The 16,147-nt window shown below is 42.9% G+C and overlaps 4 protein-coding genes across 4 annotated transcripts; 3 read left to right on the forward strand and 1 right to left on the reverse strand.

Moving 5' to 3' along the window:
• Nucleotides 1–1,463: 1,463 nt before the first annotated feature.
• On the forward strand, nucleotides 1,464–3,488 carry EV420DRAFT_1477357 (uncharacterized protein; the record flags this gene model as incomplete). Its single annotated transcript, XM_060469412.1, has 7 exons — nucleotides 1,464–1,584; nucleotides 1,699–1,847; nucleotides 2,313–2,679; nucleotides 2,786–2,846; nucleotides 3,010–3,144; nucleotides 3,287–3,384; nucleotides 3,418–3,488. 7 exons carry the CDS (start codon nucleotides 1,464–1,466, stop codon nucleotides 3,486–3,488), a joined length of 1,002 nt encoding a protein of 333 aa, XP_060334278.1.
• Nucleotides 3,489–4,291: 803 nt separating this feature from the next.
• Nucleotides 4,292–6,384, forward strand: EV420DRAFT_1477358 (uncharacterized protein; the record flags this gene model as incomplete). The annotated part of the gene is made up of 9 exons (XM_060469413.1): nucleotides 4,292–4,351; nucleotides 4,412–4,477; nucleotides 4,551–4,608; nucleotides 4,687–4,748; nucleotides 4,791–4,848; nucleotides 4,906–5,004; nucleotides 5,135–5,228; nucleotides 5,372–5,872; nucleotides 5,973–6,384. The coding sequence occupies 9 exons, from the start codon at nucleotides 4,292–4,294 to the stop codon at nucleotides 6,382–6,384; spliced, it is 1,410 nt and encodes a 469-aa protein (XP_060334279.1).
• A 2,678-nt stretch (nucleotides 6,385–9,062) lies between these two features.
• EV420DRAFT_1477359 (uncharacterized protein) lies at nucleotides 9,063–12,427 on the forward strand (the record flags this gene model as incomplete). The annotated part of the gene is made up of 11 exons (XM_060469414.1): nucleotides 9,063–9,095; nucleotides 9,147–9,290; nucleotides 9,356–9,490; nucleotides 9,542–9,778; nucleotides 9,827–9,868; nucleotides 9,925–9,999; nucleotides 10,072–10,628; nucleotides 10,734–11,067; nucleotides 11,121–11,167; nucleotides 11,302–11,649; nucleotides 11,716–12,427. 11 exons carry the CDS (start codon nucleotides 9,063–9,065, stop codon nucleotides 12,425–12,427), a joined length of 2,664 nt encoding a protein of 887 aa, XP_060334280.1.
• Nucleotides 12,428–13,874: 1,447 nt separating this feature from the next.
• Nucleotides 13,875–14,773, reverse strand: EV420DRAFT_1265799 (uncharacterized protein; the record flags this gene model as incomplete). The annotated part of the gene is made up of 2 exons (XM_060467293.1): nucleotides 13,875–14,413; nucleotides 14,470–14,773. Coding segments are annotated over 2 exons (843 nt in total), but the record flags the coding sequence as incomplete, so codon positions are not given.
• Between the last annotated feature and the right edge of the window lie 1,374 nt (nucleotides 14,774–16,147).

Below are 16,147 nucleotides of genomic sequence, written 5' to 3' on the forward strand. Positions count from 1 at the left end.
AGTGTGATAGTACAGCTTACTTATAAGTAGTTATCAGAGCATTCGTCATGGCAATTATAATTTTAAACGGGGCATGTGCCCTGATTGTTGAATTCGTTTGTAAAGTAGTAGAATGAACTGGGCTTCCCTCCGTCTTAAGACGAGATGGCAAAGAGCAAATATATTTTAATGGTGTGCCTTAAGTTTACTTATAGAGAGTACTTGGTGTTCTGCTGTAGAAGAGCGATATAGGGAGTCAAGAATATTCTTGAATGCTGTTTTGATTGACGCCTCAAATTCTAGGGTTTATAATCTATATGAGCACTCAAAGATAGGCACCAATTATTGGCCTCGAATTCGTTTATGTCATACTTTACGATGGGATGAAAGAGAGGGTCAAGCACGACGGTTGTAAAGATTCTAGTAAGCCCGATCAGTTCAGACAAGGTTTATGATCACTCGGAATATATTTCCGAATGTACTTGATCTGTAGATTCAATTTCCTTTTTAATGTATTATCCTTTGGGCAGCTTCTAAATATACCTGTTACGTTAATTACACATATGTTTCCTAATTAAAAATCCCGATAATATTTAAATAGAATTTGTTGACGACCCTGACAAAAGGTTCAAAATCGACTTGAGGAACGAACAGCAGGAGCTGAGCCATACCAAGTTAGCGGGGAAACGGCGCTGTTTACCTATGGGTTATAGGCTGCTGTAATACTAATGTTTGCGGTCTCCATTAGTTTTATCATCGTTTCTTCTTTCGACAGAATTCTGTTTTCGCAACCTACTTACTCACCTGCTCCCTTGTTAGTTGTAATTGTCTGGGTACATTGTTATGCGGATTACGTCTTCAGTCGTCATTTAATCATTAATCTACTTAACATCTGAATTCTTTGTCGTTTGATTGATGACATTACAATCCCTCTTCCGAATTGCCTCTCATCAGGGCCTCTCTTCCTTCATCCGGAAAACACTTCCTCGACGAGAAAATTATCCCCCCAAACCCCAAGAAACAAAGTATCTTGGTTACTTACCCCTGCTTGTTATACCCGTCACATCGGACTGCTCCCGCCTAGCTTCGCAGGTGTTAGTATGTTCTTGGGTCTACCTTATATGTATTTATGCAGATCTGGAGGATCTGGATTGGGTTCAAATTGAAACAATGTACAAGTTCCACACGGTATATCAAGCCCAGAGGTTGTTCTAGCTTGATTCTGATGATATAAGTTTCAATGGCGGTCTTTTCCATTGTACATGCATATGACTACGCATAGTACACATTGTCAATGCCTTCTCGACATTATTTACAGGGTCAATACTAGGTAAAGTATAATTCCTTGTTAAAATTTTCATATTTAACCTTGTATACGTCATAAACGGTCCGACCGATCCATATGTTGATTTTAGAACATATTATTTTAAAAATGAATATGGTGAGTAATGATGTGGACAGTCCATTATTGCCAGTAGTTCTGCATGTCGGATACACCTGAAGACGAGCAGTATGACTCTGCGTATCTCCGTCGTTATTTCGCACAATCTTCTAAAATACAACAGTTCTTTTTCATCAGAAATCGTCTAAAGGACATACGCAACGGTCAGGGGGGTTTTTATATTGGTAGACGAAGAAAAATCATGGAAGCGGTAAATGTCTCGTGATCTAGTGCGTTTACTTTCTATTCTTTTAAGCCTTTTTATGCCCAATATACAGCTGCTTCTACAGACGAGTCTGCTTGTTGTAATTCTGTCATGTCTGCATTGGCGTGGAACCCTCTCGTCAGTCCCAAACTTGCTACCGAACTTCAATGGCATATCATCCGCATGGTTTCATCTATTTCTTCGCTCAAGATGATGTGGCTGGTTAGCCGTTCTTGGAATAATAAGATCCTTCGTTGGACAACGTTGTTTCACCGGCTCTTTTTTACATCTAATGATGGCGGCACGGACGTTTCATTTATGCGTAGATGAGTCGAATTTCGCGTTGGCGTCTTACTGTCTCAGCATGGGATCGAAAGTCATGTCACTAGTATTACCACATACAGATGGACTTTGGATGACCATTGCTGGTTCCTCCATCAGCTAAACTCGATAACTCATGTTAGGATCATCGAATGCGGGACATTAAGGTGGTTATACTGCCTTCCCAGCACCCTTACCCATCTTATGATCATTAAAACTTCCATCGAATTTGTGGGGGGCTTCCAGTATCTCCTCCAATAGCCTAGTCGCTTAAGTAGTCTTATGCTTGATTTGATACGGGTTCTAGGCATGGTTAGTAAAGTTATATTCTAAAATCTGTCTGAAGTAATATCAATTCATCTACAGTTTACTCGCGATAATCTCCATAATGACAGCATCGAGCTTTGGCGAATGAGATATGGTTTCTCGAATACTGTCGGCGACAGTTTTAATATTGGAACGGCTGTGTTGTCAGAGTTGGCAATTTACCAAGATAACGAAATATTTATGGATCCGATTGGTGGACAGTCCTTGTTTCAGTATGCAATCTTTTGTATGGGCGGTGATATCGAAGGACGACTCCCGCTACACATTCGAACCGACGAATCGTTCTACAGAGGAATAGACAGACGGTTTGTCACCAGATTACGTATCCATTTTGGAGATGCAACGATGGCGGATCAGCAGGCATGGGAACAATTTGGTCGACATGTCACTGATTTGACTGTAGGAGGTGAGTTGTCATTGGCAGGACTTGAATTTATTTATTGTTTACATCTTTCGTCGATGTAGTATCAGGTTTAAATCGATTTATGTTTATCGACATTGAATGTTTCAAGCGTCTCCATATTCTTCGGTTCAAATATCACTTTTCGGTCACGTTTTCATGGTTGATGGAATGTGTGTCAACTTGGATATATCGTTTGAAAGAGGGGATTTGGATTTATATCCATCATGACGCACCTTGGGATGTTTCATCGAGCGAGCATAACAATCAAGATCGGCGGGGATATGCCGAGCACTGTAAAGATTGGCCTGAGTGATGGTTGGAGTTTGAAAACAGATTTTTCCCTTACTTCGAACGTGGCTCATTGACTGGTGGTTTCGGAGGTGATCTTCATATCGCATTTGTATCAAAGACAGTTCTTGTTGAACCGCCTCTTGTTGAAGAACAATCTCTGTATGGTGGTACTTACAGGTTTGTCACGTCGTATAACAACTTCAGAAAATACAAGGGTACACTGGAGAGGTTTCAACGGGGGTTAGTTTAATTAGTTATAACTCGTATTGATGTTCTTTCTGAACTTAGATATTTTCATTGCTGAATGTTTATGGCTTAGGTTCGCCTTTATTTACGAGCTAAAGAGATGGTATATGCCAGTAATAGTGATAATGACGATGTATTACTATTTTCAAGAGGTTACCTATCAGATCTTATGTATGAATGTGATCGTGATAAACCGTTCTTCAGTATCCCATCTCAGCTATCATCGACTTGTACTGAAAGCAGAGAAGCATGCAGAACAAGAACTCTCCATTTAAACATACGGCGTCATGTAGGTCTGTTCCAACTAAAACAAGCGAACACCGTTAGGGAAGAACCAGAATAAAAAAAGGTAAAAATCCTATTCAATAGTAATACAAGATGTATCGGTGTAAGAAGATGTGGTGCTTACTCGTTGCACGCTAAATTAACCAATAATCTGATATTTATAAGTGAAATACACGTACTGATGGATGGTAAAATCTTTATTTAGACGTATATTCATATTAAGGCAGCAGGTACGACGTAGCAGGTTGCGCTATCATATGATTGAGACATAAAGTGAGTCTGTAGGGAATAAAGTGGCTCACTTGTATCTAGCATGGGAACGTATAAGGTTCTAGGCTATTTTTTGAACTGCTCAATGGCGAGCTTTAGTTATTGCTTTTGGGCGAAGTCAGGTAATTGTATTGGTGCTAGACTTCCAAGATCAGACAGCAAGCTCTTTCGCACTTGGATTTCAGATCGTAGCCTGACGAGATCTACGGTGAGTTACATTGTAAGCCCAGATATGGTCAACAATAAAGCTTCCCTCTATCCGTACTTCTTTTGTATTTTTGGTTTACGAAATACAAAATAATAACAATAATAATAATCATATATAATTGTAAACAAAGAATAAAGGGTGATAGGGGCTTTTGACGATTTGGTTCTTATTAATATGGGTGCTTTCGTTCCGTCCCTTCTGACGTGGGTTTTTGCGATGGTTTCCATTTAGAAAAGGTACGTTGGACGTGTATAAATACTTTGACAAAATGAAACTGGACATACCCGCCCTTAGGTAGAGACATCGACACATACGATGGCAGTACCCCAAGAAGTTTTTAATTCAAATAATCATGATGCGACAGCAAATATACAGGTATGTGCTTGCTAGCGGCGTTGATTGTTATATGTTTAGTTTGATTATGATATTGTGTAGGATGAAAGGAATGTTGTAGGACAGCTTTCGGTAACGACTCAACCTGATCATCAGGATATTCAGACTGTAAGTGTTAATTGCGTACATACCGTATTATTTTCTCTTTATGATCATTCGATTCTGATGATTCAACGCTTAGGTTGCAAGTGGTCTCGAGGAACACCATGATTCTTTGTTTATTACAACTTATAGCAGGTGTAAGTAACAGTTCAAGACGTGCGTATTGTTACTCTTTGCTGACAGATTACTTATTGCCGTCTAGAATATCCAATCAGATAATGAAGCGCTGGATTCAACGAATTTATCTGTTCTCGTGGTGAATATTTACCTTACGAATGTACTGCTCATGCCAAGCTGATTGCTGTTATTGTTGTTTTAGCGAACCAACACGGATGTCAGTTCATATGAAAACATTCTCGTTACAGACTCATTGGAAGGTCGGTTACAGTCTTACTTCCGTATGAAACTAGTTATAGACTTTTCCGTTTGTACAGTCTGCACGACGCAGGCTATGCCTGCATTTTTACCCATTGAGCTGGCTGCTCGTCGCACACCTTCAGAGATCTGGATCGTTGTGTTTGCACAAATTTATCGTAATCTGGGCTATAGCCACGCTGTCGGAGAGAAGGCAGCGCTCGCTTTTGTCATTTCCCATGTGTGCCAGTCAATGGCGCGATATTGCTATTGATATGTGTACCGAATTTTGGACTCATTTCGCGATAGTGGTAGCTCCGAGTGCTTCTCCTGGTCACACCAAGTGCTGGGCTGAATTGACTGCCATGACGCTGCAGTCGGTCCAAGCTGGAAACCTCTCACAGTGATGTTTATGGCATCAGATGATGAAGTCGCTGTACCATCCCTTACCGAGGCATTGCGTATGATCCTCGCTGAATCGCAACGGCTTCAGGATATCAATTTTTATTTGCCTGAACCCTTCATACCGTTGCTTTCGGTCCTTAGGGGTCGCATGCCTATTCTTTGGAGATGCGTTATCCACTCTTTTGGCGATATCACTTCCCCTCATCATGTCGACGCGTTCGCTGTGGCGCCGAAGCTCCAGGACGTAATCTTTACAGGTTTTGACGCCGGAACCACATTTGATGTTCCTGCGAACATCACATCTTACGATGATGTGCGGGATTGCTATGTCACTGGAAACGTTCACGATTCCATTGTTCACATGCTATACGCATCACCCGATATGTGGTATTTCCGAGCAGTATATCAACGAGATCCACCGACTTTGTTTCATTCAATGGGACCGGTGGAGTGTCCCAATATATATACGTTCTGTGCTTCACAGGGGTCTCTGTTTAGAAGCGTTTCATTGCCTATGGTCAGGACTATTATCATCGAAAGCAACCCTCCTAATAGCATGATCACCACTACCGACGACGACTGCTTGCCCGCTGTGCACGACCTGATATTAAGGTCGAAATGCCATTTTTATCTGACCGAATTGTCAGTGAACGATACTGTAATCGATGGATCCATTTTCGACGTTCTATCAGAATTGCCGTTGTTGGAGATGCTATCCTTTACCTACAATCGATGGTACCAGGGAGTATGATGTCATTATACATGACCTCATCATCGCTCTGGGTCTTATCATTGGCATTGATGCGTCGGATATTCATTGCATGGTTCCTGCTTTAGCTCGTTTCATCGTTTCTATCACCCATCCTTTGGATATCGGCTGGCATGATATCAGTTTTGCCTGTGACGATTTGGTGCACATGGTGGAACAACGTCATTTCCCAACTTCCGATATCTTGAGCCATCTTGCAGTGACAATTGATGCCGATAGCCCATTTCTCAAATTTCCTCGCATGGATGAGGAAGTGATCACCCGATTAGCGGAATTACGAAGTATGGGTCACGATATACGATTGGCGGGATTTGTGGGTGGTAACTATGTTTCGAACATTGTTCCTGGCGATCTTCCGGCTATCAATCCGACGTCTAGCGTGTAATGTATGTATTGCCGCTAGCGGTGATATGTGGGATGAACTTGAGCTCAATGGACTTGATTTTCGCGGACTCAATTCCAGTTAAAGGACCATAAGTGGGAGTGGACTACTACGAGAAAGAGTTGATACATCGATAGCTATATGTATGTAAAGAGGGATACGGAGTAATGTACTTATATCAATGAACACTGACAAATAGTTATTCGCAGCTGCATTTAGTAAATATCGCGTATGATGGGTAAGTGCTGAGAACTAGTAACAATCACTATGTTTGACAATCGTTTTCATTGGCCGCGACCACTAACCGCTTCCCCGACGGTTCTTCGGAGTTTCAACGTTCGTCTCATTGGTACTGCTATCAGGACACCACTACATTTATCGTATCATTGTTCATCGTGTTTTTAACCATATGTTCAATCTATCTAAAATGGTACTATATGCCCGTAAGGTAGCAGGGTGGGGGATATATAAACACGATTTGCCATCGTAGAAAGTAGTGATGAATGTTGGATACTAGCTTTTTTTTCGTAGAGAATTAGCGAATATGCGCAGATTGCAAAAATACATATCCATCAAGGACCAGGGCTGTTTTTCGTATATATATATATATGTGTGTGTGTGTGTGTGTGTGTGTGTGTGTGTGTGTGTGTATAAATCGGTTTTCCTATGACAAGACCATTGACGTGCAATGTTCAGTGGCCATGATACGCATTCGTCCTTCTCTAGGCTTATTTCAATGCGACGTTTAGAGATTGATGTGAAGTTTTGGATCTGTAGGAGCGCCATAGGATTTCTTCTCTTGGTAATAAATGAGCATACAGTATTACACACAGCTTTTGGTACCGCTCAACCGTGTACCTTTTACAGTCGAATCGATCAGCTATTCATCAGATACTCCCAGGTATTTGGTCGGATGAAAAGGAATGCATGCTTGCTAAATTCACAGCGCAAAGTATTAAGGGCGGTACCATTCATTCGAAGAGCAGAGGTATCCAGTCTGTCTTCGGAGAGATCTGCAATCCCCCTCCCTACTAGCATATACAATAATTCATCGATCGGTTTGTATCCACTCTCTTGAGCAATTTCATCCAAATCATGGTAATTCGTTAACTCTTTAAGCGTGATTGGTCCGTACGATGTAAGGGACATTTTGGATCGATCGAGCTCATGTTCAGCATCTCACAGCAGACGATTTTCATCTTCCTCGTTTTGGAATATGCTCAACTGTAACCTTATTAGTAGAAAACAATCATAGTTTTATCGGTCGCAGTATGTACAGTGCAAGGGACGCTTAATTATCCAATGTGAGACTCGAAAGACGTGAGTTATGCATGGTCATCCGGTATGGATCCGGAAGTACCTGGTTTTCAGCCTTCCTTATGACCAATTTGGTGGTGCTCGATGGGATGCAATAAAGCCAATACCATAAGTGACATTCGATAATACGAACAGTGTTTATATGTTGAAGAAGATGAAGAAACCAACAGTGCGTATTCAAGTCCCATTCGAATATGGCTACGGATATTACGTTGTGCCCTATGCCATAGCAGACGAGGAAAAAAGATACGGAATATTCAATGTGATGGTGCTGGTTGAAATGAAGGTTGTTGGGATCGAAGAAACTGAGAGATGAGAACGGCGGACTATGGAGTACGATTTCGCGATTCCATTCCCGATCTAGACGGTAAGTCTTTAGGTCGACTATCTTCGAGCATAGGGATATTACATGACACTGGATTTTGATGGGAAGATGTGGAAATATTAAAGTACGGTTATTGTTTTTAGAGCTTCACAGCTGTTTATTTTCGTCCGTATACTGAACTGACAATGCTTCATTTGGTTTCGCCTCTTGATATCGTTAGAAAGGTTACGATAGTCTCACTCTTTTTTATTCCCCGTCTCGTCTCAGCGCTTCCTCCTGTTCTTCGTAGAAAATGTCAGTCCCTTATCTTACCTTCTCCATCCTTCTCCATCTTCGGTGTATTCACATTCTCGATGGATTGCTTTCCCAAAATTCGCGCATGTACTAGGTGTTGTAAGATGATATATCGACGTCGGATACCCGCCATTGTTGTAATGAACAATGCGCTGTACGACGAAAATCGTTACGGAGCATATAACGAACCAATGTGGGACCAAATCCTATATCGGCCAAAGCCTTGTGCTAGTAAAGAAATGCGAAGTATGTCAGAATATGACTGAGCGATCGGCTTTTCCTCTCATTATAAGGCACGTATTACGCGGTTTTTTTTTTCCAAGTTTTGTCCTTTTTTTTTTGTTCAGCCCACATGGAAGCTGCAGCAGCATATAAAATAAAATTAGTGCGAGGAACTGATTGAATGTTTGGGTGATGGTACTTCTACGCGTATATGGCGAGTCGGATTAGTAGCCCGTAATTGTTGCTGCCTCTTTAGGATAACTGTTCACTGAAATCCCCTGCGTATACAGCCTGGTACCCGGGACTGCCATAAGGAACGGTCAACGCGTCTGTCACATGGTTAATACGTGCTTCGATTACAGATCATTTTAACAGTTCATTTTACGTATTAATCACAGTGGCATATATGGGATTGATTTTTTGATGCGGAGTCTGCTCACCTCTACCGAATCGTCACAGTCTGACATTCTATCGGTTTCCTTGTAGAACTACCTATTTGCATCGTTTGGACTTCTTATATGCCATGGCTAGGACCAAAGCAACCGAGATGATAGCGGTAAGTATCGGCAATCATTTCTTTTTTATGACTCAAAGCTATTGTCAACAGTGGAGACAGATGTATGAAGAAGGTCTTGCAAGAGCTGCACAATTGGAAACAGACAAAAACAAGGCCCACGCATTAATCGAACGTGAAGAAAGCAAAGAGGCATTTAAGGATGTCGATGACGGATGTACTACCTTGGAAAGTCGAGTAAGGGTGTTCGTTCATTACATCTATGATACAAAGTTTCATTCTTTCAATTGTTAATCTTATAGAGTTCAACTTATGACACACTCTCGGATGATTTTGACAAAGATGCTGATGAAGTCAGTGGCCAAGAAAATATACAGCAGTCACGGAATACACCTATGGGAAGGATTGTAACAAGCTCTAACTCGAAACCGAACATAGTGAGTGCGTTTCAATGGTCTATACGTATTGATAACCTTGTTACTTAGCAGTATCGAAATCTCTTTCTTGATATGGAAGCATTGGATGACGATTGTGAAGAAGAATCAGCTGACGATGAAGAACTGGATCAATTCATTGCACAAGATGATGAAGCAGATAATACAGATCTTCCAAAACATACTATAACCAGTACTACGTGTGAACGTATCGGACCGACCTATCTGTCTGATGTCATTCGGCGCTGGGATACTGAGTTTGGTGAGAGATCTATAGACGGCAATGATTCGGTATGTGCACGTAACTTTCATTGAAGTCAGCTTTCTTATGATCTATAGCTTGATAATTGCAATCAATATGGTGCGGAGGACTGCAACATGGTTCGTTTTGGTGAAGCTTGTGTAATTGGTCCGACTTCTGATGTGCTTTATTGTAGACTGGTCTTGCAGCCGGTCCATTAATAAATCATGCTTCGATCGACGAATCGTATATATGGAGAATGAAATGCAGGGTATACAGCCCTTTTAGCGTTTGACTTTTTTAATAGCATGCTGATTTTTTTTTTCTTGGTTCGTTTCTTTAGCGTCTCCGAGGCCGTTACATTGCGGCCAACATACTCTCATGTTCCGAATATGTTCCAATCGTTCAGATGCTCGTACGAGCGGTGATTTCAATCCCTTCCGATCCATATTGCGTCTACCTGGAAGCGCAGATGTCTAAAGCCCTCAAAGACTGGCTTAAGACTGTCCCTGGCATAGTTGTCTTCAACGATAGTGTCATTTTAAATGCGGTGGACTACAGTGAGTGGCACAAGGTAATGACGTATGTGCCTAAATACCGCGAACCTGATTTACCTGTCGGTGATCGCTGGTGCACTATTGGATACGGATCGTCTATGGGCTGGCCTGTTTTTGTCATTGGTTCGTCAGAAGATACCCATCAGCCCGGGTACGACATTCTTATGGTGCCAATGCTTTCTTTGCAAAAGGGCGCATATGACACTTACCCAGTCCAGTCGTTGGAGCCTATGCTATTTGATGCCACAAAAATGGCCATCATCCATGGCGAAGAGTTGTTGCGAGAAATAGTAGAGGACACGCATTTTGACTTCAGAGGTCAAGACTACGAATACGGCTTGCTGTGAGAAACCGTTCCATTCGATTGTCTGCGCCCAGTTAACTGCATCGATGACAATTTATTGCACTTGTTCATCAAGAGCGAACATCCATTGGTCGCTCGAAATAGGCATCGAACTCCGCGACCAAAGAGCTGGAATTTCTACTTGGGGGAGTCGGTTATCGTTCGCGGTTGTTCAAGCCAACATTCTTCTCAATTGTTCGAGGACGGTGGAAGTCGTACTTGCACTATAGTCGACGTTCATGACACTTATCTCGAGCTCGATGACATTAAACATTCCGGAAGGTTCATTGTGAAAGAATGGCATGCAATCGAGAAGATTTTTAAAGTAGGTCAATTTGTGGTTAAGGGTAATATTTGTGGATTTGTGGATGTTATTGAGTTAAACGTGCTTCATTTGATTGTGTTGGGTGGGGGTCAAGAGAAGGAGCAAACAGCTGAAGTGAGTACTCAGCGTTATTTTATTTTTTTCTCTTCGATTGTCGCTACCTGAAGAAAGCCGGTGGAACGATAATGGCATTTATCTGCGTTGTGGATTTTAAGTTACTAATTTATTATTTTACAGCAGATTGTCAGTTCATCCTAACAGCGTGCGGATATGGAATTCTAATCGATTAAACAATTCGTCATCTGCACTTGAATCTATCCGTCCTGCATCCACATGCATTTCATATAGTTCCATTCCCTGGGTGGGAATGTGTGGGGTCGTACTTAAACAAGGTAGTCCGTTTCGAGGGCTGCTGGTATTCGTCAAGGATGTCAGGGTTGAAAAAACGCATTGGAGATCTTCATGCTTGGATACAAACCACTCCGTCTATGAAGCGAAGACCTCCGCATTTCATTCGTCACACACTAAATCTCCTACAACTATTGCTGGATTAATAGTTCCTGGAATGGGTGCTACGCCGAGATATATTCCCGATTTACAAGTAATGTTGTTGGTTCAACGTGCGAGCTACTCTCCTGAAACAGGCGGGGGGTTTTCAGAAATGTGGGTTCCATATAAAGAAGTGGTAGACGCACAGTAAGTGCCTTTATTTTTTTTTTGAATCCTCCGTCCTTTTACCGTTTGCTCAAATCTCCAATTTAGAACACACTTGCCTCTGGCGATGGTACCAGATTCATTAATTGAACAACGATTTCTTCCTCCCATTGATACAAGCTCGACTAGTCATCACCAAGAAGCCCGTTCCACAACTCCGCTTCCTACAGCAGAAGAAGGCTCCCTGTCTCCAGCTTGGAATCCGTTTTCCAGTTTCCCTCATAACTCGACTTGCTCTACCATAGCTGATACGTCTGCGGCACTTGGGGAAAACGTACCAGCTGAAGAGTCTTCCGTTTATTGCCATTGGACACAAGACTTACGCATGGCAGCAATAGGTGATTTGAAAGTTCGTGTGATGGTAGGCGGGCGGGAGTGTCGAGGGTCTCTAATCCGACATGAAAATCGTATGCAATTGCGTCTATTAAGAGGTGGGATTATCGAGCCTCATAGGATACTGCCTCGACATCCCATGCCTAGAAATCAGCATGGTTCGTTGTGGGTAATTATTCGAGGTGAACATTGCGGTGTACTCGTTCGGGGTTTGCGCTATTTTCGCCACAACGATGTAACATGGTGGGATGTGCGAGTTACCGAACGGAAGAAGGAGGGCAGATGGGTGTATCTGAACGTAGAACTTCAAGTACCATATACTGATCTCAATTTGGTGGTCGAGCCAACAAGTGAAAAGGTTGCGAACCAGGCGGAGGCGTATAAGATGCGGGAATTTAGCAGGGCAGATTATTTTAAAAAAGTTTGACCGTTTACTGAAATAATCGTATTCCAAAACTGTTTTTATATCCCTTTCATTGTTTGGTGTATGTACATATATACGTGGTAAATTGCATCGTCCGACGCAATACCAGGTAACAAATTTTGTCTTTGAAGCTATGGTCGGACATAAAAGTTATATTCCTCGCGACATATAGAATTCTGACAATGCTACTACCAATATTTCAGCAGTCTTGCGTACTGGTATTAATCATGAGAAAACCCAGAGCTTGTTGGGAGGAACAATGCGTGCGAGATGTTTTGAAACCATGAGGATAAAGGTGTAGAATGTAAAGCATGAGATTTATCCAATGCAGACAATGGGCTTACCTTCACGTGTGCAGACCCGCCTCGAATTCGGATTTGCATCTAGTAATCGGCCCGCCGCGCGCGCCTACGATGGCCGGTAGTCTTGGTATAAAACGAAATAGTACGTATAGGGCTTTGTATTGAATTGTTTCACATGGATACGCAACAGTTATGGCTAGGACTTCAGCTTCAGCGCTTGAAGATGCTGACAAAAAGATTATCCGGAAAATGAGAAACTGTGGTTAGCATATGAAATATATTGAAGCCGACGGCGGGAAGTGGAAAGCAAAATGAATCCCATCATAAGAAAAACTGAAAGGTTAGCTCATCTTAAGTAGCCGTTTAATAAAAAGGTGGATCAAGAGCACATAAACGGCAGAGAAGGTACGGGGTTCAGGAGCCGTAAAAATGTCCTAATTTAGTTTGACATACGGAAGGAAGTTTGTTTATTAGACGTCGGTGCCTCCTTAAAAAACGTAACGGCGTTCGTATTGCAGCTAGTTACTCTGGGAAGGCATAACGTTAGCTATATTACCATGGGAATAACTAATTGCTACGGGACCAAACCTACGCCATGCTCTGTTTCTTTGGTAAAGCCCCATCATGAGTACTCCCTTACGGCCTCGGCGATGGCAAGGTGAAATATTAGAACTAAGGCACTGTTTTCCATAAGGAAAACATATTGTGTACTAGCTAGCTACATGAAACGCCTGCGTTGGACGATGCTAAGGCAGAGACGAAGTATGCGCCTATGAATATCGGGGCGAACAGGGGAAGGGTACTGCGACATGGAAGCGTCGGCCATGTAACAATAGCCTTGCCAGGGAATTGAACACACTCTAGCACATTGGAGGTTATGAAGCACTGCCGGCGTGTGTCGATGCCTGGAGCAGGTAGCAAAGAAACGTCGCAGCCTCTACTTCCACTAGGACATTACTCACATAACTCGTGCAATATGCGTATTGCCCATCAGAATAAGGCCCCTCTGAAGTATGTACGGCATCGCCAGACCCACTCGGAGGCCATTCGCGTGAGAGAGGTCAGGAACCACACCTGCAAAAATTGATGATGGCGGTTTCTCCTAACTTAATATTATAGCTTAGAGCCGAATATATTAAAACATTCGTCTATTCAGACACTGGCGACAAAAGCTCATCTACAGAAGAATACAGGCTAAGTCCTAGCTCCCAGCGGGTGTTTTTTGCCTCTTGCATCTGTCTATATGCTTCTAGATTTTCTTGATATAAGATCTCCTCCGTACGAAAACCATTATCAACCCAGCGAAGGAGTCCTCCAGCGCAGAATTGAGTGAACGAAACCCGTCGATCCCCAGAAGCCGGCAAAGTATTAGAGTGAGTGATTGTCGCAGAAGGGATGAAGACAGTAGCGGCATGCGGAAATTCAATGACCATCTTCAGCTCCCAGAGGATGAGATGAGCACCAGCCGTTGGGTCAAAATTCCCTAATGCAGTAATAGCACACCATCCAAAGGGACAATTCAGCACGTCCTTATGCTTAAAGGTCCATACGTTCCCGCCAAAGTTGAAAGCGGCACAGGGAAAGATAGATCGTGAGAATAAGGGTGCTGTTCCAAGCTGTAGATGGAGACGGTCTAGATGGTCTTTGTAGTATGCAAACAATCGAGGGCCCCACAATTGGAACGATGCTAAATTGAAAGAATCAGCGTTAAGCAACAGGTATCTGTCTATGAAACGACCTCACCGCTAGCAAAAGCAGCAATTCGCTGCACTGAAGGCTGGAGAATGAGTCGTCTAATGAAGTCCTGGTAATCATCCTGGATGTTAAGCATCGAGGGTTCAGGCTGCCCCTTGCCGTATGATAGCCCCACATTAACAGCAGTGAACAGTCCACGGCGATGAGGCTGTTTCGACTTTGCCTTGATGTTAGTAGCGCTGGATTCTGCCTCCATTTCGTTGAACATTTTGTTGGCTGCTTCGAGATAAGTTGGATCATCTGGCCGGCCGGCCAAAACAGCGAATATAGTGCCGTTCATATCGATAATAGGCCGTGGTGTTCTACATAGAACTTGTTAGAAAGATTTCAAGTGCTGTAAGCAATAGCGGCGTACTTTCCGTCCCAAGCCACGTATTGAAAGCCTCTAGTATTCACCAGCTCCTCGACGGTGTACTTCTTCTTGGCACCATACGGAGTTTCTGCCTTCGCCGCATAGCCTCCACGCGCCACCGGGAGGGTCGAGAGCTGGACAGTGCTCTCAAGAACGTGGCTTGCAGTAGCTCGCGCAAGAGCTCCTGCTACAATCTTACTGACTGTTTTGTCTGTAGGTTTCGGATATGGATCTCTGTCCTGGCGTCGCTTGGACCGCTTAAAATTTCGATGGCTAACCCAGTACGGGGTCGCATGTGGGTCGATGGGAGAAGCAATGGTTCGTGGGGACTTTGGGAGAGAAATGTCGTCGATGCCGTTAAGAATTTGAGCCTCACCATGCACAGAGGCCACGCCATTAGCTTCCGCAGTCAAACTTGCAGAAGTATAGGCTTCATCGAGGTCATCCACGTCCTCACATATGTTTTCATTCTCGAAGGCAGTTGACGTTTTGAGGAGGTCCTGAAGAATGAGAGTAGGTGGTGTTGGTAGAGCCTTCAAGACACCGGAATAATAACGGGCGCGAGTCTATCAAATGTTAGTATATATAACTGTATCATGCATGTAGGGCTTACTTTGAGGGTCCACAGCATTGTATGACTAGGAAAATGCTTTGAGAACGCGAAGATTCATAGGAAGAACACGAGGAAATAGTACCAGCCGTGTTGAGTGCGGCAGAATCTGAGGAGAAGCTCCTCAGTATGCTGGATCCTGGGCAGAATCCGACCATACTGTGGCTTTTCTGCTCGGAGTCTGCCTCATTGAGCAGGCTGAAACCAACTCTGAGGATTTGAGCGCACCTCGTCGCCGATACAATCAGTGGTGGTAGGAAGAAACAGAAGCAGTCAACAAACACCGTGTCGTGAATAAGTCATATGACATGCTTCTAAGAAACACAGCCACATCAATTTGATTTCAATTTGCTGAAATTTAAAGATCTTAATTAATACAGGACCAGTGCTCTGTTCAACATGGTATATTTTCGCGACTTTACAGATTATACTAATGCTTTATTGGGCCCAAAATCTGACAACCAGGTATGAATCAAAAAATAAACATTCATGAGGTTGATTGTAAATACGACACAAAAAATCTAAAGGTATTATAAAACACATGGCTCGAATATCGAAATGGCGGGAACGTATGGCGTTTAGCGATTCAACGGTTAGATAGGGAGTAGTTACCTCTCGGCCGGTATGGGACCTTGCAGGCTGAAACGACTCGCAGGCTTAGTCCTAATCACATATACTCAAAAATTTAATTTAGAATAAAGTAG

The sequence above is a fragment of the Desarmillaria tabescens genome, assembly GCF_030435595.1.
Source record: "Desarmillaria tabescens strain CCBAS 213 chromosome Unknown EV420scaffold_9, whole genome shotgun sequence".
Classification (NCBI taxonomy): domain Eukaryota; kingdom Fungi; phylum Basidiomycota; class Agaricomycetes; order Agaricales; family Physalacriaceae; genus Desarmillaria; species Desarmillaria tabescens.